This window comes from Pomacea canaliculata, linkage group LG4 (genome assembly GCF_003073045.1).
Source record: "Pomacea canaliculata isolate SZHN2017 linkage group LG4, ASM307304v1, whole genome shotgun sequence".
Lineage (NCBI taxonomy): Eukaryota > Metazoa > Mollusca > Gastropoda > Architaenioglossa > Ampullariidae > Pomacea > Pomacea canaliculata.
This window is the reverse complement of record NC_037593.1, coordinates 17,639,984-17,661,445: the sequence shown is the minus strand read 5'-3', so window position 1 is coordinate 17,661,445 and position 21,462 is coordinate 17,639,984. Positions and strand designations below refer to the sequence as shown.

At 43.4% G+C, this 21,462-nt stretch overlaps 3 protein-coding genes across 5 annotated transcripts; 1 reads left to right on the top strand and 2 right to left on the bottom strand.

Annotated features, from left to right (window-relative positions):
* Positions 1 to 610: 610 nt before the first annotated feature.
* LOC112562598 (cell wall integrity and stress response component 4-like) lies at positions 611 to 8,169 on the bottom strand. The gene is made up of 8 exons (XM_025235935.1): positions 7,996 to 8,169; positions 7,708 to 7,804; positions 3,690 to 3,791; positions 2,920 to 3,000; positions 2,315 to 2,386; positions 1,941 to 2,082; positions 1,659 to 1,746; positions 611 to 1,446 (listed from the first exon to the last, which is right to left on the bottom strand). The coding sequence occupies exons 2-8, from the start codon at positions 7,772 to 7,774 to the stop codon at positions 961 to 963; spliced, it is 1,038 nt and encodes a 345-aa protein (XP_025091720.1). The 5' UTR covers positions 7,775 to 7,804; positions 7,996 to 8,169; the 3' UTR covers positions 611 to 960.
* A 750-nt stretch (positions 8,170 to 8,919) lies between these two features.
* LOC112562600 lies at positions 8,920 to 14,298 on the bottom strand. Of its 2 annotated transcripts, none has more exons than XM_025235938.1 (5): positions 14,085 to 14,298; positions 12,628 to 12,729; positions 11,553 to 11,682; positions 11,229 to 11,316; positions 8,920 to 11,056 (listed from the first exon to the last, which is right to left on the bottom strand). In XM_025235938.1, the coding sequence occupies exons 1-5, from the start codon at positions 14,107 to 14,109 to the stop codon at positions 10,400 to 10,402; spliced, it is 1,002 nt and encodes a 333-aa protein (XP_025091723.1). In that variant the 5' UTR covers positions 14,110 to 14,298; the 3' UTR covers positions 8,920 to 10,399. The 2 variants fall into 2 exon arrangements, with proteins under 2 accessions (XP_025091723.1, XP_025091724.1); XM_025235939.1 differs by having other exon boundaries at positions 13,993 to 14,297.
* A 2,534-nt stretch (positions 14,299 to 16,832) lies between these two features.
* LOC112563284 (fatty acid-binding protein-like) lies at positions 16,833 to 20,273 on the top strand. 2 transcript variants are annotated; one of them, XM_025237131.1, is made up of 6 exons: positions 16,833 to 17,140; positions 17,648 to 17,909; positions 18,166 to 18,318; positions 18,573 to 18,745; positions 18,970 to 19,089; positions 19,345 to 20,273. In XM_025237131.1, the coding sequence occupies exons 2-6, from the start codon at positions 17,744 to 17,746 to the stop codon at positions 19,408 to 19,410; spliced, it is 678 nt and encodes a 225-aa protein (XP_025092916.1). In that variant the 5' UTR covers positions 16,833 to 17,140; positions 17,648 to 17,743; the 3' UTR covers positions 19,411 to 20,273. The 2 variants fall into 2 exon arrangements, with proteins under 2 accessions (XP_025092916.1, XP_025092915.1); XM_025237130.1 differs by having other exon boundaries at positions 16,834 to 17,140; positions 17,622 to 17,909.
* The last annotated feature ends 1,189 nt before the right edge of the window (positions 20,274 to 21,462 follow it).

Genomic DNA, 21,462 nt, shown 5'->3' with positions numbered 1-21,462 from the left:
TTAGCTCAGACAGGGAAGTGCATTAACAAAACCTTTCTGTGTTACTGCAAACTGGACCTCACGAGGCCGCCACGACGAGATCACGTGGTTGGGTGTGGATGCGCCGACTGATGTTCCTCAAAGAAGTGTGTCTCAATGCTGGGTGGAAGAATTGCGAGATGCTAACATCACTTCACCTCTCTGTGAAACTACTACACTAGCCAGTGCTCTAGGAATCATATTGCTGTGGTGTTGTTTTTCTTGTTGGTGTTGGTGGTGGTGGTGGTGGTGGTGGTGTTAAACACTGTGTCAGCAGCTTAGAGTCTCTCTGTGAAGTTCTTTAAAGAGGTGCTAGATCAAGAGAAAATTAACTGAGAGGGATATGAGATTTGAACCTACGACGGACACGCCACAATATACTCGTTACTCTTTCTCTCTCTCATCCGGGTGGTCTGGTGGTGCAACGGTTATCGCCTGTCACCAATACAGTGAGGGTTGACTGTCCTGGGTTCAGTTCTTGTCTCGGGCATGTTGTTCTTTATCTGCATGTAACATCTGTTTACAGTGTTCACACTGTAGTCTGAACATGCTGCAGTTTTGACACAAACAACAGAAAAATCCTTTCTGGTGCTAAACTTTATTCAGTGTTTATTCTCGACATCTTTTGTGGGATATCAAATACGCTTTAAAAAAATTCACAAAGTGAAAAATGTAGCTTGTTAAATATACACAATCGTCTTTTCTGTGACAGAATATTCGACCGCATCTCACTCTCGCATTACCCAGGCATCAGGAAAAGATCTGGTGTCAACATCCTCGTGTCTTGTTACTCACAATGTCGTCTTTACTTCCTCACCGCTTCTGTGACAAGCAGAGAGCCGAGTGCTGACGTCCTAACTGAGAGTGCGCTGGTTCAATGCCCGACTAGGGCAGCAAACTTTCGCCATTCGACCCAGGTGGTGGGAATGGGTACCTGACTGTTTAGAGAGTTGGGGAAGGTATGACAGCGAAGGAGGGGAGTACGAAGTAGTCAGCATCAGACCTGGAGGACTCTCCAACCCCTCCTTCCGGTTTCTCCTCCAGAATGAAGTACTGCTGGGTGTCTGTGTCTGCGGCTGAATTCTTCTCACCCCTCTCCTCCAGAATAAAGTAATGGGTTGGCTCAGCACACTCTTTCTTGTCCCTCTCCTCCAGAATGAAGTAGTCTGGAGGCTGAGGGTCAGGAATGTCGTTGTCTGTGGGTCGGGCGAGTGTGTAGGTGGAGGAGAGGTCAGGTTCCAGTCCGCTGACAGAGGGGTCAGTGAGTGCGTGCTGACCATCGGTCGTCACCGGCCTGTCGTGGTGCAGCCTGACAACGCCCTTGTTTATCGCGGGGTCATCGATGTAGGCGTAGTCATCGTTGTTGTCGTTGTCACGTGAGTTCGCTGCTGTAGTGGAAGTATTGTTGATGTTGGTTCTCCTGTTGTCCTGGAACGCGAATTATAAACTTGTGTGAACCCGCACCGTGAACTCAAGAATGACATGCTGAGTGTGTGTGTATAATATTTCAAGTGTTTGACCTGCCTAATAAAAAAACAAAAAGACAATGGATGAAAATAATAATGATGAGAGAAATGAGACGACGTGACAATAAATAAATAAACAACGATAGAAAGTTGTCAAATTTGGCCAAAACTTACATGACAAAGTTTGTCATAAACGTTGAACGAGTCCTGCTTGTGATGTAAGTTGGTCTCAACAGAGAGGCAGCTGGGGTTGTTCTCTTTCCTGCAGACATCATCGTCATCGTCATCGTCATCCATCATCCATCATCATCCATCCATCATCCATCCACCATACATCCATCATCCATCATCATCATCACTTTAAACTTAAAACTAAAAACAAACTTACAAACACTCATCCGGATAGAAACGCACCTATAAATATCCATCTATCCATCGACATGGAGGAACACCAACCTGACATCATCAGCTTGTCGTTTCCTTCTCCACAAGAAAAACACGGCAACAACCACAACAACCACAAACACGACAGCCAGACAGCTGAGCACTGGCACCATCACAGAGCTCTCATTTGCTGCACTCGCCTGGCTACTGGTCACTACAACAGTCACAATGTTGGTAAACACACACACACGCACACATATACACACAAAGACACACGCTGACACTCCTATAGATGCATGATCCCAAACACACGGACACGCTGTCACATGATGCTAGTGTTTACTATTTGATAAAGAGAATTCTCAGTAGAGAAACATGAAATGTTATGTTTGTCTGAAGAGCGCACACACTGTACATAATTGTGAGACATAAACAACATGACCTACCACCCGAGGCTGAACTCTCTGAACTTGGTGTTGAATCGGAAGATGTCCAAATTGTTTCTGTAGTCGTGCTGTCTGAAGGGAGAAAGGGAGAAATACTATATTAATAATGCAGACTAACACATATTTATAGTAGTGTGTGTATATATATATGTGTGTGAGTGTCGATAAACTGTGGATGCTACAGGTAGACTTACGAATCTAGATAACAAGACATGCGTGGGTTCGAACACACCCACCCACACGAGCTACCTGTCACATTTTACTAGAGTTTAATATTTTATAAATAAAAGCATTAGTACAAATATATTTACTTTTTATAAAGCTTCGTGGGCTTCTTTAACGATCACATCATTGTGACATATTTACATAATTGTTGTTTGACTTATAATAAGTGGTTACAGAAGGATTTGTAGAAATAATATCTAAAGGGAGAAATAATTCTTCAACGAGACTCAGGAACGAGTGTATTAAGTCCGGGGTTACATGTCTACCGTTAATAAATATCCACGGACTGTTGGTGGGACTGGTGTAGTCACAAATCTCGATCCTAATTACTAACTGTTACTGATGTCGGTGTTGTGTGACTTATAAACAACACGACCTACCAGTCAATGCTCTGATCGTTGGATCTGGTGTTGGACTTGAAGTAGTCGAAGTTTCCGTAGGAGTTGAAGAGGTAGAGCAGTCTGCAGTGGAAATAATCAAAGTAGAGGACATGTACAGACATGTATATACATTGAAGCTTCTCTATAAAGAGCATCCACTAACAGGAGGTCGTGAGTGAAATAGGCCATAACATCAAACACCTACAAATTTATTTAAATGTTACATTATACATTCAATGCGAACTTCAAAACAAAACAATAAATGACAAAGTTGATGAAGAATTAATTATAGACAAAATCATAATCGTGAGATCAGTTCTCTGAATGAGTATAGTCAAGCAGCCACTTCTGTTTATTGAGATGGTGGCGGTAGTCGTGTCAACAACACGTGGGTCTGTTGGAAATATCTGACACTAACTGCTTATGTCATCGATTTCTCTTCTGGTCGTCCATCGATTCAATTTTCGATGTCTACTCACGAGGGTTGTTGATATGGTTGGGGGGGAGATATGATGGTTTTGGGAGGAAACTGGTCATTACATGCTGTTGGTATAGTCACTAATTGAGATAATTATGACCACGCGGGCACGAACACAGACACACAGATCCACACGGATAAATACACACAGACACACGTACATGTGCACACACGTCTGGTTAGCTGAAGTATCAGTTCGTTAATACGCTTTTGATTATCCAGATATGGCAGAGATGGGGTAGACTACATTTACAACCAGACTGTTGCATCCTTTAAAAACATCATGACTTACCAGTGGAGGTTGAACTCTCTGGATCTGAATCTGGTCCTGAACTTGAAGTGCTCAAAGTGGTCATAGGTTCTGGAGAGGCAGAGTCATCAGAGGAAATACAATCTTACAATAAAACAATGGATGTGTGTAGTTGTACATACATCTATTTATAAATCCTTTAAAATGTGTCCATAAACATTGTATTATCTGCCAGATGTTCAGTCATGTCATGTTCAATCATGTTTACCTGGTTTTGTGGCATTATACACAAAAACTATTAAAATAAATAGCAATACATGAAACTTTCCAAATAAATCAGTTTAAACCATACACTTCCCCTCGTCCACAACGATATCAGCGTTACAACAGCATACACCAAATATTATTAACCGCAGATACTAAGACCGCACGCAGGCTGGTCTTCAGCAGTTTACACAACTGCAAACTTATATCCACAGTATCTATGACAACATGTCAATTTCAAGGCATTCGTAATGATAAGTTTTGTAGAGCACTTTTATAATCCAATACTAAGACCAAGGTTGCACATCAACTCACGCTAGCACCTACAATACTCAGGGTGCACAGCACCGCTACTGACTACTGATGTCCCACTCTATCAGTTCGCTTCACCAAGTGTCTCAGTCTTCTTAAACAGTTCAAACATTTGCTCTTACCCTGATAGTTCTTCTAAGGAGTAGGAAAGTTTTACTGTTCCCTCCACGTAGGTAACGATGGTGCCCAGTCCTTGGCACCTGCTCTGCTCTACTCAGGTCTCTCCTGAACTTTCTCACGCCGGTTTCCGTCCTCATCGCTCCCCGCACACAGCAGTAGAGTTGCTGAAGACAGGCCTTTCCTCCCGGCGCTCCAGTCGTTGTGACGACCTTTCTGGCTGTTTGGGATGATGGGGGAGTTCCTTCTAGTTGCGCTGCTCCCGTCGTGCTGGTGTCGTCGTCGTCGTCGTCGTCGTCGCGCCGACTCCGGCTGTCAAAACTTGCCGTCTCGAGCGCGGCGCCTCACTCCCCGCTCACTGTAGTAGAGTCTTCTCTCCGCAGACAATCGCAGAGCTTCTTGGAGACTGTGCAGCGTTTCCGGTCCCCTCGTTTCTTGAAGGCCGTGCAGAGCCTCCCCTCGGTAGTCCACGACAGACAATAGTGGTGTCACACCTCGCTCCAGCTAGCAACTTCCAAACAGCCTCTTCACTTTTACACACTGTCTGTGTTAATCCAACCCCCCCCCCCCCCTTTGGCTTTCAACCCCCGTCTATATATATATACTCCTTCTGTCGCACTCCACACTGGGTGAGCACTTCATGCCTCGCACGTGAGGTCCAAAACTCAAGTGGTGCCCAAAATTCACGTGGCCCAGGATTTTTACAAGGCAGCGGGACAACACACAGGGCTGGCTACGCCACCCCGCTCCCCTCCACCTCCTTACCGTCACACTAACTCCAGCCAGAAGCTGGGATTAGATTAACACCATTAGATATGACATGTGGGGAACATGGACATTCCCCTTTGATAGTCAGCTGCTATATGAGAACTATCAAAATCTGGCTCCGATTAACAAAAATGTCTGAGAACCGTGTCCTGTAGCAAGCGATTCTTCAGCAAGTCTTCATAGATGTTTTTTTCATATTTGTTTATTAAACAATAAAAACAAGGATATACAAAATATTTACAGGTATTTCAACAAGCATTCAAAGAAAAATTTGTTTCCTAACATCAAACTGAGGAAAAGTGGTCGCATGTTTTTTTCCTTTTTACTTGTTACGCAGTTCTTCGTGGGGTCTTCTTTCTTGGGGAGGGGTGGAGAGACTTATTTCCTTTTGGAGGTGCGTGGGGTGTGGAGAGGGGGACTTCCCCTTCTCGCACTGTTGCCACTTTCGTTCACATGAAGGATGTTTAATACTCTTCCGTCTAGGAGTGAGTGAGATAAACACGCACAAAACTCGTCTTGTACAGAAGATAGAGAACACAAATAAATGTCCTTTCTATATAAATTATAAAGAGGATGAAGCTCATGTTCTTTTCTATTGTCCCCGATATGTAGATTTTGGCCCCGGGTATCTAAAACATGTCACATCACGAATAGCTGTGGTAACTGTGCAGTTACTGTTTTGACAGTACGAGATTGTAAAATACTTCTAGAAAATATAAAGATGGGTAAATAATACCACGGTGTATTAAAGGGATACTCAAGGCTTGTGATAAGGCTGTGGCGACGGTCAAACGTTTCAAAAATATATTTAGTTACAATTACAGAGCACGATGATGATGAAGATGATGATGATGATGATGATGATGTCTATTTGAAATGCGCAGGTATCCATTCAGAAGAATGATCACTGCGCAGCAAAAAACAAAACAAAACAAAACAAAACAAAACAAAAAAATAAAAATAAGAAAAAAAAAGGAAAAAGATACAGTGAACAAATATATAAAACACCAGAAAAGTAAAAGTAAAGACAGAAGTGTTGCTAGGTTGTTTAAGTCTGTCTTAAATAAACAGATGGGTTTTCAGTTTTTTGCGAAACGTGGTTGGTGAGGTGATGGTGGAGAGTGACGATGGCAGAGCATTCCACAGCTTAGGTGCCGCGTTTTTGAAGGCCCTGGCTCCAGTGCGCTTCTTGTTGGTGTCTTCCACTGCAGGGAGACAGAAGCGTGACTGGGAGCCTGAGCGCAGGGTACGCGACGGCTGATAAGGAGGAATTATCTCCTGCAAATAGTCAGGAGCAGTTTTAGACATGCAGGACTGAGCAATGGAAATTACTTTGTGATCAATGCGCTAGTTCACTGGGAGCCAGTGAAGGCTCTGTAGGATAGGGGTGATGTGCTCAGTGGACGACTTTGCACGCGTGACAATCCTGTTGATGTGTTTTGAACTCTTTGGATTTGATCCAGCTGAATAGCAGGTATACCCCACAATGCACTGTTACAATAGTCCAATCGTGATGTGATGGTAGCCACAGCAAGTGAGTTGGCAGCAGCTTGAGTCAGCATGGGCCGTAGTCTACCTAAAGTCCTCAAAAAGTAGTAGGACTTTGCCACAACAGAACTAACATGGTTGCACATGGAGAGCTCTGCATCAATAAACAGCCCTAGGTCCCGTACACAGTCAGCAAAGGCTATGGAGGCTTATTAGCACTATTTCGGCTGGATTTCGGATTAGTGATATCCAAACTAATCTACAATCAAGATGGCTTTGAGCATAATACGTCTCACTCTTTGGGCTCCCAAAGCTTTTTCATACTGGGATCGAGCCTTTCTATGGGTATGACCCACTCGTTTCGTATCGCCTTGTCTTGAGGAAACTGATAAAAAGAAAATTTTGAATCTTTTCCCATCTTTTCGTGGCAATCGGGTGCAGCACGTTCTCGAGGCATGGTTCTCACTATGGAAGCCACACGTCATAGGGTCACGTGACGGAGAACGAGATTGAGTCGAAGCAAAAAAATTGTCCCGTGTAATTGTTCTTATTAAACACAACATTCTACTAAAAACCTTCAACGATTTCCACATGAACACACATATAAATAGACGAAATTCAAATTTATCCTACTCTTTACGCGATTCTAAGCAGTTTTATTTTGCCTTTAGAATCACTTTAATACAAGGTCGTAATAGTATTTTCCAGAAATGTATGACTGTTGTTGACGAAAAATTTTAATATCTTTTACTTTAAAAATTCTCCATCTGTATAAGTTGAATTCTGAAGTGTATATAGAAGATATCTACATTTATTTTTTATGTGAGGTTTTTATTTGAAGGTGTGCACCCTGACGTGGTAACACGAATGACTGTTGGTGTGTGGGTGGGTGGTGTTCTGCATGTTTTAGGAGATTCCGATATAGAAAGTAGGATAGAGAAAGCATACTAAGAAAAATATGACATGGGACAGTCTTGATAAGCAGAAAATCAGTAATATATGTATTAATGTATTGCTACATAGAAGGGGGAAGGTGTACAAGTGAAGATGTGGTGACGTGTGTGTGATCAGCTCTAGTATGTGTTCTTGTCCACAGCATCCGTGTACTTACTCTTATTTGAAACAACATAGTCTGAGATAAGCTGGAGGAGGAGGGTTAGGATCCCTGTCAGGTCCATCTCGGAACAACCGTCAACAGTGAGTTAACACTGAAAATAAAATACATCAGCATTAGGTCTCGGTAACGACATTCTGACCTCACCATTATGGGAGAGACTGGCACCATAGGTTGTGACCCATGAACCATTGACCTTACTTGCTGACACGGCGTAAAACTCAAACAGCCAACAACTACCGTGATGTTGACAGACGACAGACATGTATAAAGATGAATACTCACAAAATGTTGCCTCTCGTACTCCCTGACACACCGTCTGACTCTGTAGTCAGTAAACTCCTGGAGCTACGTCCTCACAAGATGGCGCCACACTGGAGTGAACTACTTCCTGCAGATGACTGGGCAACGTGCGTCTCAACGGCTCTCTAACGTCAGCTGAAAGGTTGTGTCAGGTGAGAAAACACATTGACATCCTTCTTTACTCTTTTTGACTCAGTGTCTCGACATTGCGGACAGAGAGTGAAACATAAAACTATTTTAGCTCCAACAGGGAAGTGTTTTAACGAAACCTTTCTGTGTTTTACTGCAAACTGGACCTCACGGGGCCGCCACGACGAGATCACGTGGTAAAGTTGGGGTGGGGTGTGGATGCGCCGACGGATGTTCCTCAAAGAAGTGTGTCTCAATGCTGGGAGGTGGAAGAAGTGCGAGATGCTAACATCACTTCACCTCCCTGTGAAACTATTACACTAGCCAGTGCTCTAGGAATCATATTGCTGTGTTGTTGTTGTTGTTGTTGGTGGTGGTGGTGGTGGTGGTGGTGGTGGTGGTAAACACTGTGTCAGCAGCTTAGGGTCTCTCTGTGAAGTTCTTTCAAGAGGTGCTAGATCCAGAGAAAATTAACTGAGATGGATGTGAGATATGAACCTGCGACGGACACGCCACAATGCACTCGTTACTCTTTCTCTCTCCCAACCGGGCGGTCTGGTGGTACAACGGTTATCACCTGTCACCAATACAGTGAGGGTTGACTGTCCTGGGTTCAGCTCTTGTTTTCAGGCATGCTGTTCTTTCTCTGCATGTGACATCTGTTTACAGTCTTCACACTGTAGTCTGAACATGCTGTAGTCGTAGTCGCTGGCTCGGCGTGAAACACCAATTTCCCTCCACACACTCTAACTCAGACACACACAACAGAAAAATCCCTTCTGGTGCTAAACTTTATTCAGTATTTATTCTCGACATCTCTTGTGGGATATGAAATACGCTTTAAAAAATTCAGAAAGTAAAAAATGTAGCTTGTTAAATATACACAATCGTCTTTTCTGTGACGTAGAATATTCGACCGTATCCGTCTCACTTTTCCTCTCTTTCCTCACCCACCCATCTCTCGCATTATCCTAGGCATCAAGAAAAGATCTGGTGTCAACATCCTCGTGTCTTGTTACTCACAAGGTCTCTTTACTTCCTCACCGCTGCTGTGACAAGCAGAGAGCCGAGCGCTGGCGTTCCAACTGATAGCGCGCTGGTTCAATGCCCGATTAGGGCAGCAAACTTTCGCCATTCGACCAGGTGGTGGGAATGGGTACCTGACTGTTTAGAGAGTTGGGGAGGGTGTGACAGCGAGGAGGAGAGATGGACCGCCCTCAAGTAAAAGCTGGCCCCGAGAAAAGTGAGGTCTCTAACACCATAGCACTGAATACAACTATTGTCGTTGTTTGATCATGAGGCTTGAGACATGGCGTAAAATGATGAATAAGGGAGCAGGGAAGTCGGAGACAAATGACAAACATTACTGATGATATAAAGGGTGGTCTCAGTTACTAAACAAATGCTAGTTACAAGATAAGACAAAGTGGTGCATCACAGAAGAACACAAGGGAAATAAAAAACCCCGTAATTTAATGTCTAAAAACATTTTGTGTTACACACACACATATATATATGACATGTAGCTGGCAACCTTGTGAACCTGTATGCTTTGTACACAAACATCTTATCCCTCTCTCCTGCACAGACTTGTGCATAAACATAAACACACAGAGAGCAACACATGACAGCACTAAGACACTAAGATCCTGTACATCGTTCTATCAAGAAAAAAAAATCTGAATCATTGTCTCCACGATCCAAAAAGTTTTACGACTCTGTAACTTTATATCGGACAGTCCATCACTTTATCTGTCACAGTAAACTAACAAACACCCAGAAGAGTCGAGACCGTAGATGAGAAAGCTGGTTCATTGTCATCCTGTAGAGAGAGAACATCACACTGTTTTCACATGTAAAAACACACGACCGGCGACTTTAGGTTAAGGAAACATTGTTACTAGAGAATAAAGTAATAGGAGAGTGGAAAGCCGAAGGCAAGGAATAATATTGAGGACGATGATAGGGATCCAAGCAAGAATCTCAGACCAACGACGGACAGCAACGTCACAAAATAACGGAGATATATATACAGAGAGAGAGAGAAGAAAAAAGAAAGAGAGAGAGAGAGAGAGAGAGATGTCCCCTCAGCCACTTTGCTTTGTAGCTCCAGTAGGAAAATTTCAAACTTAAATGTCAAGTTTTCTAGTGAGAAGGAAATGTGAGGCTGACCATCAATATACCCAATGATCATATCAATGTTTATTGTTGTCTGATACTGATCTCAAAAAGAGTATTCGTTCCATTGACATTGTGGTTACTCGGGATGCGAGGCCAGGCAGTAGGGGTTGTCGCCTCTGGCATCAGGAGGCTGTGGAGGGCGAGTCAGCGGAGTGTAGTCAGACTCCAGACAGCTGTTCGGATCCAGTCGGCAATACTCGGCTTCTTCCGACGAATCACGTGATGTATCACTACTCGTCACGTCTGCGCAGTCGAGTTCTTGACCATCGTCCTTCTCCAGCACAAAGTAGTCGACTTCAGACCTGGAGGACATGTGCTTGGAGACGGACTCTCCACCCTCTCCTTCCTGTCTTTTCTCCAGAATGAAGTACTGCTGGGTGTCGGTGTCCGCGGCTGAATTCTTCTCACCTTTCTCCTCCAGAGTAAAGTACTGGGCTGGCTCACCACAAACTTTCTTTTCCCTCTCCTCCAGACTAAAATAGTCGGGAGGCTGAGGGCCAGGAATGTCGTTGTCTATGGGTCGGGCGAGTGTGTAGGTGGTGGAGAGGTCAGGTTCCAGTCCGCTGACAGAGGGGTCAGTGAGTGCGTGCTCACCATCGGTCGTCACCGGCCTGTCGTGGTGCAGCCTGACAACGTCCTTGTTTATCGTGGGGTCATCGATGTAGGTGTAGTCATCGTTGTTGTCGTTGTCTGCTGCAGTCGAAGCATTGTTGATGTTGGCTCTTTTATTGTCCTGGAACGCGAGTTATAAACTTGTGTGAACCAGCACCATGAACTCAAGAATGACTAACAAAGAGACAATGGATAAAAATGATAATGAGTTAAGAAATAAGACGACGAGACAATAAATAAATGACCAGGTCTTAACTGTACGCAACAAGTTGTCAAAACTGATCATAACTTACATAAGACAGTTTGTCATAAACATGGAACGAGTCCTGCCTACGATGTAAGTTGGTCGCAGCAGAGAGGCAGATGGGGTTGTGCTCTTTCCTGCAGACATCATCATCATCATATCATCATCGTTGTCGTCGTCATCGTCGACAAATTTATAAAAAAAATTATCCAGCAACAGAATTGTCTTGAAATATTCCTTTGCTTTGTTCCCTGTTAGTAACTGTTTTGTTAACTATGTTTTAAACACAACTTACAAACACACATTCGGACAGACACACAAGTGTAAACATCCATCCAACCATCGACATGGATGAGCAGAGAAGGACACTAACCTGACATCATCAGCTTGTCGTTTCCTTCTCCAGAAAAACACGGCAACAACCGCAACAACCACAAACAGAACAGCTAGACAGATGAGGACTGCCACCGTCACTGAGCTGTTATGTGTTGGGTTACTGGTCTCTACAACAGTCACAATGTTTGTAAACACACACACAAACACACAAACAGGGTTAGAAGCCTCAGTAGAGAAACATGAAATGTTATGTTTGTCTGAAGAGCGCGCACACTGTACACATTATTGTGAGACTTATAAACAACATGACCTACCACCCGAGGCTGTACTCTCTGAACTTGGCAATAAGCACAGGATGGCTGTTCATTTCATCTTCATCTTCATCTGCTCCGTCTGCTTTAACCATATGATTGTCGTCTAATCGAGTCTCGTCAATTACTTCGTCGTCACCTTCCTCTAAAGCTAAGCTGTTCTGTAAGTCAATACATTCTTCTTCGTCTTCGTCATCGTCATCTCCAACTCCATTTCTTCGTCCGAAACTCCGAAGATCATGTCACAGACCTCGCGAGTAGTGTAGCTTGCGCCATGTTTCCAAAAGGAAAAGGAAGGGCAGTATGGGAAATTACAGGAAATTCCCGTTAAACCATCTATGTGTGTAGGTGGACTGCTGTCTGTCTGCCAAGACCAACACTTAGCCTCTTGCGAAGTTCTCCGCTGTTAGTCTCGGCGAGCCGTAACAAAGAATGTGAATAAACCGGAAGCTTTGTAGTCTGATGCCTCATTTTAGTAATTAATCTGAAATGCGAATAAACTGGAAGCTATGTCGTCTAATCTCTCGTTTTAGCAGTTAACTGGAAAAAAAATCCTCTGCCAGCAGTCCAGGGAGATTAGTTCGTGGTCAAACTTTCACGTGAAAGGGAGATAATTGTGTTCAGAAATGATTATTCTAGCTCAATTATGCGATTTTTCTCCTAAATTACCAATTATATATGTCTTTAAAAATACAACAATGCATCCACCAAATGGTATGACGGGCAGGCTTGCGTGGAGGCCGTTTGGTCATCAGCCAGCTGATGATACGTAGTGATAGTCTTACAAACAACACCACCTACCAGTCTCTGGTTTCTGTGGTTTCGGTGGATTCGGTGGATTCGGTGGATGATTGATTGTTGGACTTGGAGTCGAAGACATCATATGAGTTGAAGAGGTAGAGTCTGCAGTGAAAATATTCAAAGTAGAGGATATGTACGGATATAAATGTATATAAACATATATGTGTAGATATATATATAATGTAAATCTTCTCTATAAAGAGAATCCACCAAAACAAAGGTTAACTGAGATTGGTCTTAATAGGAAATCGACCAACCTGCTTTCATTCCAGAAATCATAACATCGAACGCCTGTAGTGTGAACAATTCACAAGGTAATTAGAAGCTTTCTCGTAGAAATGACATGTCAACTACTGGACCATTACGTCTATCCCGAGTCTTCTTCTATTTACCACTTCCTCAGCGCCGAGACAGACGGATGGACAGACGGACGGACATGACAGACAGTGAGAGAAGGAAATAAAAGATTGCTAAGCTAAGAGATTGAAGACAGACGAGTGGCCATCAACCAGGGCGGAAGGTAGCGTCTGTCACAAGGACATTTAGCAGGTGTAACCAGGTGTAGCCAGGTGTGACCAGGTGTGACCAGGTGTAACCCTCTCTACCATCAGACGAGCTCGGCAACTGTCTAGGGTGCAGTCATTGAGTGTGGAGGAGGATCGTCTGCTTTTTACTTTTTTCTTTTTTACTTTTTTTTTTTTTTAAAGTGACGAAGGATGTTAGGGAAAAATGTCCTTTCTGCAATATTACAGAAACGCTTTCCACTTCATATACCAATTTTTGAGCGATAGAAAGCGTCCAGCGCCATCGCATTTCAAGTGTCACGCGTCCACGTGGAGGAGAGGAGAAATACGATCCGTCATCCTATGAAAACATCTAATCATCATTGAGCAGTTTTCCATGGGCATGTTACCACATCTCAAGGTATGTATAGAGAATGTGAAGAAAGTAAGAACGATAAATAGCTGAGCATCTTCATCATTTCTCTTGGTCCGGTATGTGGCGATGAAAACATTTTACTTGGCATTAAAATCAGCACTGTAATGATTTTCTACATTAATTGTTTTAATTAACGATATCATGTCTAGTCTTTAGTCGTTGAGATGCTGAGCTGTGTACTGGTACAACTGTATGCGATTTTAATGCAGAAGAGACTGAGCATGAATCAAGAGTGTTGAAACATACTTTGGACAATAAAAATACAACCTTCAAGATAATAAACATATTTAATAAACATATTTTGCTACAAATACTTTCATGGCCTTTCATACTTTGTAAAAACTATCAGAGTCAGAGTTATGACTCTTTCTTCCCCACAGACAGGACGACAAATTAATAAAATTTATAAAAAAAATACAACCTGACCTGTTTTGGGCCAAGTATCCAAAAAGATCTCAACAAATCTGCAATTGCTTCTGACACTGAACGAGTGTGTAAACCTGAATACGTGTACTTACAAAACTCTTCTTCCTCGCCACTCATGGAAAAGTCTTTGGTCGAATCAGTCCCTGTAGAGTATTCTTAAATCTTTGCAAAGAAACTTCACTTCGATTTAATCACTTCCTTCTCCCGTCTCCAGTCTTTTCCTCTCGACTTCTATCTCTCGTCTCCAGAATTTTCAGCTCAGACTTCAATATCTTCCTTATTCAAGAAACAACGGAGGTTATGTTCAAAACCTAAGAACACGCGTTGTGTACTTTCCTTGCTGTTCGCAAACAAGTTATGAAAGACTGTCCCAAGGTGATGCAGGACAATCACAGTATGTATACTTTACGGGTGGGCACTGACCATCAGGTAAGATGTGGGTTTACATAGGGTGTGAGTACACAGGGTTCACATCTATGACAGAGCAATGGCGACACTAGCGACAGTCAATTTTCTGGTTTGTTTCTAGATATTGTCAATGCTTTCGACGTTGTGGATCATCATCTGTTCGTCAGAAAACTAAAATTACATAAACTAAGAACCGAGAGCATCCAGTGCCTTGTTTCCTTTCTCGAAATAGACCTTGGGTCGCTGTAAATAACCAAATGTCTCACTATCTATATTAATGAGGTTTTTTTCTCTCCCCTGTGTCAAATGTTTGTAAACGACAGCACAATATACACACAACTGAGCACCTACGTCCTACAGTACAAACAATCTTTAGTCATGGGCTGAACTAAATCACATGGCATTCAACTCAAACAAACAAACAAACAAACAAACAAACAAACAAACAAACAAACAAACAAACAACCTGACAATTTTACTAACTACGCAAAAGAGAAAATGAATCTAGCCACCCATTTCCAACATCCACGTTGGCACTCGACCAATAATGGAAGTACTGAGCCACGAACTGTTAGGTGATATTATTGACGGTAGTAACTTGTACACAGTCTCAGCATATTTTTTACAAGCACACTATTAGTGCCATACCTGTATTCTCCTACATCAGTTTAGTAACTTGCTTTATTCGTCCCCAGTGTAGGGCGAGGGCTAGAAGTTAAAAAAAACCAAAAACAGGCTTTGCTTTTTCTACCACCCTCGTAAATAAAGACTCGTCTTTTTTCTTCTCTCTCTCGCCCCAACCCCAACAAAAGCTGCAGGTAGTTCGTGTTTGGCGCAGGGAAATAGCAATGTTTCCTTGTGGTGTGCGAATTTTCCACACAAACGGAATGTTAGAGCTGCACACACATTTTTTCCACAAAAATTTAATCGAAAATAGCTTGTGTTAAAACGCGAAAGTACAACAACAACTCAATTGACTTTGGTCAGATTACCGCACATACGCAAACAAAACCGATGTGTTCATTAATTTGCACCAACGTGTCACGTGTTACATCACGTGACTGCAGTTCAGCAGAGATAACTGACTTTTCGGATCTCACAAAAACGCAATTTTTTTAAATGTTTCTACTGCTATTGCTGAGTACTATTCATCATTTTACCATTAGCGGTCGCAGTTCGCTGACTCGTTAAACATTTCACTGAACTTTGTCTGTCAAACTGAAAGACAGGAAACCACGACCTCCGGTTGCTTGTTGTAATCAGATTACTAGCAGTGGATGTTGCTGTTGGAGACAGGTTAACATGACATCTTCGTGCAGCCCAGACTCGCCATGCTGCTAGTGATTTATGACAGGCCGATGCAATCATAAAATGGAGCGGGAGGCGTACGATCTATTGATAGAACTGAAATTATCATAAATGAGCTGAATCGCTCAGAAACGTTTAACTTATATCTCTTGGAAAAGCAAAAAAATGCAAAACATAAAAGGCAGTAACTCAATTTAGTTATGCTAGATATAAATACTTACACCTAGGCTAGTTTAACCTAAGGAGGAATTCGGAGAATTAACCTTGTATGTGACATTCCCCCCAAATCATAGGGTTTAAGCTGGTTTAGTTTGCATGGTTACAGTTCAGGGCGTGATGTAGCCTTAGTTGCTGGCTCGGCGTAAAACACAATCCCTCCCCCCTCACACACACACAAACACAAACACACATACACACTCTTATTCATTCGGCCAAGCCATTGTAGAGTGAAAAGATTTGGAGAAAATCGCAACAGACTGAATTCTCTCCCACAAAAATATGATTACACAATGTGTGAATACATTTCGTTCAGATGAAAGATAAGGGACTGTGAGGATCCTGTAGGACTGAGTGTAGGATCGTTCACACGAAAGATAAGGGACTGGGAGGATCCTGTAGGACTGAGTGTAGGATCGTTCACATGAAAGATAAGGGACTGGGAGGATCCTGCGTGTAGGATCGCTTGATATTTGACGATCGCTCATCTGTCGTCTTACCATTTCCTGTCCGTTCTGACAACTTTACCCTGGCAGACATGTTCTAAGCCGTCAGACCGGATCCTCGCTGGGATCGATGACAGACGGTTTTTAAGTCTCTCTTCCCGTGGATGTTCAGCAGCTTTAGTGCAGATATCCGCTTTGACGATGTAACTGTCGTCTGAAAAATCTCTCAAGTGCAGTCCGTGATGTCACACAACACTTCCTCCAGATTATAGCAGCCAGTCACATGACCAATGTCTGGAGAATCATCAGGAAGCTTCGTGGTTTATAGTGTACAGCGACACCTGTTAGTGTCAACAGGCAGCGTGTACTTGCCTTTCAGTGCCTGCATGTGTGTGTGTGTCAGTGTGTAGATGTGGGAGAGTGTGCGTGCATGCATGTGTGTCTGAGAGTGTGAGAGAGTGCGTGCATGCGTGCGTACGAGAAAGAGAGAGAGGGAGAGATAGGCGACGTCACAAATCGATATGACGTCAAACTTGTCTGCATGACGTCAGTTTTTTTTCAAAGCTTCAATATGTCACACATGACGCAGGAATGATGGCAGTGCCAGTCATGCCCGAGAGTCCCTGTGTCACAATGCTGGCCTCCACTGCGCGCCTGTAGACACGCGGCGCTGTCCGCACCAACTCTGTCCCACATCCTAATGTCTCCATCTCCAGCCTGGCCGCCGCGAGGACAGCAATGTCTGCCACTGTTCCATTCTTGTGCCTGAGGTACGTCAGTCGCCCTGCACTTCCACCCTGAGTTCAGCTTTCATCTCCATCTCACGTGTTAGTCAAGCGACAGAGTCGTGAATCGGGGTGTACACATTGTTGTTTACTTATTTATCCTCCTATCTACAGTGACACAGATCATAGAAGTGATAAATAAAAATATCATTGCTTTATCTTCTTCCTCTTTCCTTCTCTAAGAAAGCAAAAGTTACGTGCGAGGATTGAACTACCACAAGTGGGCTTATGAGAAATATGTATATTCATACATGTGTTTGTGTGTGTGAACTTTAGTTTATACTAGTAGGTGTGTAAGTAACACAATATCGTAAAACATATGTACGCACGCCTTATTCAGAAGATACTAGTCTTTAATCTTCAGGTAACCAAATATTAATATGTGTGTTTTGTGTGTTTATGTGTTTGCTTGCGTGCATGCCTGTGTGTATTTTCATCTGTTATATTCTCTTGTTTTTGAATATAGCCGTCGGTCGTGTTTTTGAAAACTAGAGACAGATTGTCTTCCGCTATTTCTGGACAATCTCGGCCAAGCTTCCTGCGTCCAGTGGATGGCCAGCTGTGGATGTTGGGCGAGGGACTTCGTGCATGAGGGTTGTGTTCATGCCGCCAGGTGTGACAGGTGTGACAGGTGTGAGGACACACCCCCACGCTGCTGCGGACTTTCAGCAGGCCGACGTTAACAATGGCCGGCTGAAAATGGTTGAAGAACAGAAAGATAAACTAAGGAAACCCTTAGCTTTGGGAGCAAAAGGTCAGTCGTAGTCGGTACAGGTTGTAGAAATAGCAACTAATAATTGTCGTGAACCGAGGGGAACAGCCAACCCTCACTGTATTGGTGACAGGCGATAACCGTTGTGCCCAGATGATGATGATGATGGTGATGGGTGATGGATGATGATGATGATGATGATGATGATGATGGGTGATGGGTGATGGGTGATGGGTGATGGGTGGTGATGATGATGATGATGATGATGATGATGATGATGATCTGTCTCCGTGCTCAGAGGACGCGGAATCGGACTCATCGACTAGTGATAATGAAGAGCAGCCCGGGTCATCGAAGGCAATCGTCAAGCGGCCTGCGTTCTACGGCTCGGTGCTGGGCATGTGGAGGCTGCAGTCGTCGGAGTTTTTCGACGAGTTTTTGCAAGATTTAGGTACAGTGCCACGTCTACCAATCTTTTTTTTTCCATTGCAACATCAATTTGTTATCATGAACATTTTTAAATTACATAGTCAGGTGGAAAGATGTAGACAGGACCTTACAACCACTGAGGTTGCAAGCGGTGGTTGTGTTGTTTGTTTATTTTATCACGAAAATTTAATAGCGTTGTAAATGACCATGTATTGAAAGGCTGCATGCACCTGTCACACAACTTTGTCTTCCTGTTAATTAATTGGCGTCCGCCAGGTGTCAGTCACTTGAGGCGCAGGCTGAGTCTCAACCTGGGCACCTTCGAGGAGATCTTGCGAGATGGAGATAACTGGACCATCCGCATCAGCACACCCATCAAAGCAAAGGAGATCAACTTCCAGATACAAAAGCCTTTTGAGATCAAATCCTTCGATGGCAAATTGGTAAAGGTAATGTCTGGTTTTCATTTTCTTCCGCTTCTAATGTTCGTCCATGCATTCAAATATGCAGGTTGAGCATCTTGCAAATGTGTCTGTGTGTAAAAATACAATTTAGCGTCCTGTGGTTTGATTGATATGATCCTGATCCCATACCCATACCCATACCCGTCCTCCCACCCACCCATCTCCACCCAGTTCCATGGTTAACTCGCTCGTCTTTCTGTGTGCGCCAGGTGGTGATCACCCTGGACGCGGAACTCAAGAAGATGGTTGTGCGTCAGCTCAGGACTTCCCCGGGAGAGAGCTTGGTCAACATCGTGAGGGAGGTGCTGCCTGATGACTCCATGCGCAGCGTCAGTAGCTGAGGCACCTCACCGGACCTCTTTCTCCTCCCCGACCTTCTTGCTTTCTTCTTCTTCCTTCCCTACTTTCTTTTTATGCCAGTTTGTCTTTTTGTCCGTCTGTCTGAGTCTTATCGCTAAAACAAATTACTTTTCTCTTCCATTTTCTCGTCTTGTTCCGTGATATCTCACATCGTGTGCGTGTGTGTGCCATCGTTCGTCATTCCAGACAAAGTGTAAGATGTTTGTGCGTTGTATCTATTTCAGACCATCACTAGCGACCAGTCTGAAATCGTGGCCAGGAGATACTACACACGATGCAATGCTGAATGACATCAGCGACAAGGAGGCAGGGTCGGCCATGACTTCAAAGCAACACCACTCAGTGCACTCTGTCCATCCCGTCTACAAATCATACTGAAGCAGCCAAGAGTTTTTATTTTTTAACCTGATCTTGGAAATAACGATTATAAAAAACATGTATCCTTATTTCAAATTCCACATAACACATGATGGCTTGCAAGCGGTACATACTTGAACTATTGACTATTCTGTGTGATTTTAAAAAAAATTGCAATCAGCGTTCACAACCGACCCAAGCTTTAATTTTAACGGGCCAGCATCCCCACACCCTTACACCACCCACATAAATGCATAAACCATTTTTAAAAAGGCTGACTGGAGTTCCCTTTTAAATATTGTGCGATTTTATTGTTTGGATTCTGTTTCATGGCACATGGAATCGCACGTGGGTGCAGCTATGTTTACATCCAAATTTTACTTCTTGTCATCTCGATGAAAAAAACATCAAATAACGTATAGCAATAATTTTCATTTTTTTGATTGTTTGTTTGTTTGTTTTTTTTAGGGGAGGAAGTGTGGAAGTGAAGGTGAGGATACAGAGAGAAAACATTTTTTTTAAAGACTGGCCCTCACGTGTGTGGCTGTAATATATTATTCAGGGGAGATAACCGCTGATTTACTAGTGGCCAACATTTATGGCGTAGCCTCCCTTAGTATGTGCGGCTGTTTAGGGATCCGCCGTCAAAACGTTTGGGGGAGATGGTGGAGGGCAACAACAAGGCACATAACTCCTGCCTAGAAGAGTTCTGTCCCTTTAGGTGGTCATGTACGAATTATTGCTGTAAATATCTGAAATATCGAAATTAATGGAAAGATCGGAGCACATCATTTGAACGTGTTGAATCTTAATTTATGTTGTTGTTTTGTAGACAGTCGACAGAAAAACGAACATGTGGATGTTGATGTTTGCGTGCGTGTATCCCGAGAAATTTACAGATGTGACGAAATAATATCTTGCTCTGTTACCCAGTCATCATATAAAGACATATGCACTGTGTAGAGAGATGTGTAAAGCAATCCCAGTGGCAACTTTCCGAGTTCTACATAGCTTATAAAAAAATTATACAGTATTATCACGGGCGTATGTGTGACGGAGATATAAGACTATGGTTCTATTTACACAGAAATAACGGGAAAGAGATGTTCTGCTAGGAGAAAATTCCAGGTTACAGACCAGGTGAGGTAAAGTTCAGTGTCTGCACCTGTCCTCAGCCACCCGAGGATTCCTGCAATACCTGACAGGTAGCCAGACAAAGCCGCCATCACACCTTCAGGTCGCCGTCGTTCCGGTCCTGAAGACGTTAATTAAACAAAGCCTCTTACCGCAATGAGGGACGGCGGGTTACCTCCCATGCCCCTCGTACGCAGTTATCTCCGTGTCTGCGACAAAGGTCAAACCGACTACAGGTCGGGGTCGGCCACTGGCAGACTTTCAAATATGTTTCAGTCTCAAGCGCCATCAGCAACAATTGGATGTTGATGTTTGCTTACGTGTATCCCGACAAAGGGAGGATCGAGTGCATTCACCCAGATCTGACGAAATAGTATCTTGTACTGTCGTCATAAAAAGGAAAATGCACTAGTCTCACTCTCTAGGGGAGTCATCTGTCATTCGTCCCTTGACCGATATCGGTAGCTTGGGAGAGCACATAGACTGACAAGGACCATCAACCACGATTGTTTGAGCGAAAGTGAACAGGTCGTACACAGAATCAGTACTATGTACATGTACAGATTATATTTTGTAGTAAACCTGATGTTATGGCTGAGTCAGACCACCTTCAGATGTAAAACGGATACTGTTTCATTGGTCATTCTATTTCTGATAAACCAGACACCGCAGGTGGGCAGTGGCATGAGAAGCGGCGACGGGGGAAAAATGTTGGAGGTAAGGGAAAGAGTCTTGAGGTCATAAGCCCTGGTGAGCTTCGAACCTTAGACCTCCAGCTCAGAAATGGAGCGCACTAACCAGAAGACCTTATTCTGACCCAGTCTGAATAACAAAAGAGAGCAGAAAAGTCA

Bases quoted from the DNA above. Each gene is read 5' to 3' on its own strand.
- LOC112562598 (XM_025235935.1), bottom strand. From the start codon at position 7,774: ATGGACCTGACAGGGATCCTAACCCTCCTCCTCCAGCTTATCTCAGAC. The intron at 3,001-3,689 runs GTAAGTCATGAT...TTTCCACTGCAG, and splicing joins AGAGAGTTCAACCTCCACTG to ACTGCTCTACCTCTTCAACT. The intron at 1,447-1,658 runs GTAAGTTTTGGC...TTCGCGTTCCAG, and splicing joins TTTATGACAAACTTTGTCAT to GACAACAGGAGAACCAACAT.
- LOC112562600 (XM_025235938.1), bottom strand. From the start codon at position 14,109: ATGAGTGGCGAGGAAGAAGAGTTTT. The intron at 11,683-12,627 runs GTAGGTGGTGTT...TGACTGTTGTAG, and splicing joins ACCACAGAAACCAGAGACTG to AGACCAGTAACCCAACACAT. The intron at 11,317-11,552 runs GTTAGTGTCCTT...TGATGTCTGCAG, and splicing joins CGACAAGCTGATGATGTCAG to GAAAGAGCACAACCCCATCT.
- LOC112563284 (XM_025237131.1), top strand. From the start codon at position 17,744: ATGAGGGTTGTGTTCATGCCGCCAGGTGTGACAGGTGTGACAGGTGTG. The intron at 17,910-18,165 runs GTCAGTCGTAGT...CTCCGTGCTCAG, and splicing joins CTTAGCTTTGGGAGCAAAAG to AGGACGCGGAATCGGACTCA. The intron at 18,746-18,969 runs GTAATGTCTGGT...TGTGTGCGCCAG, and splicing joins TCGATGGCAAATTGGTAAAG to GTGGTGATCACCCTGGACGC.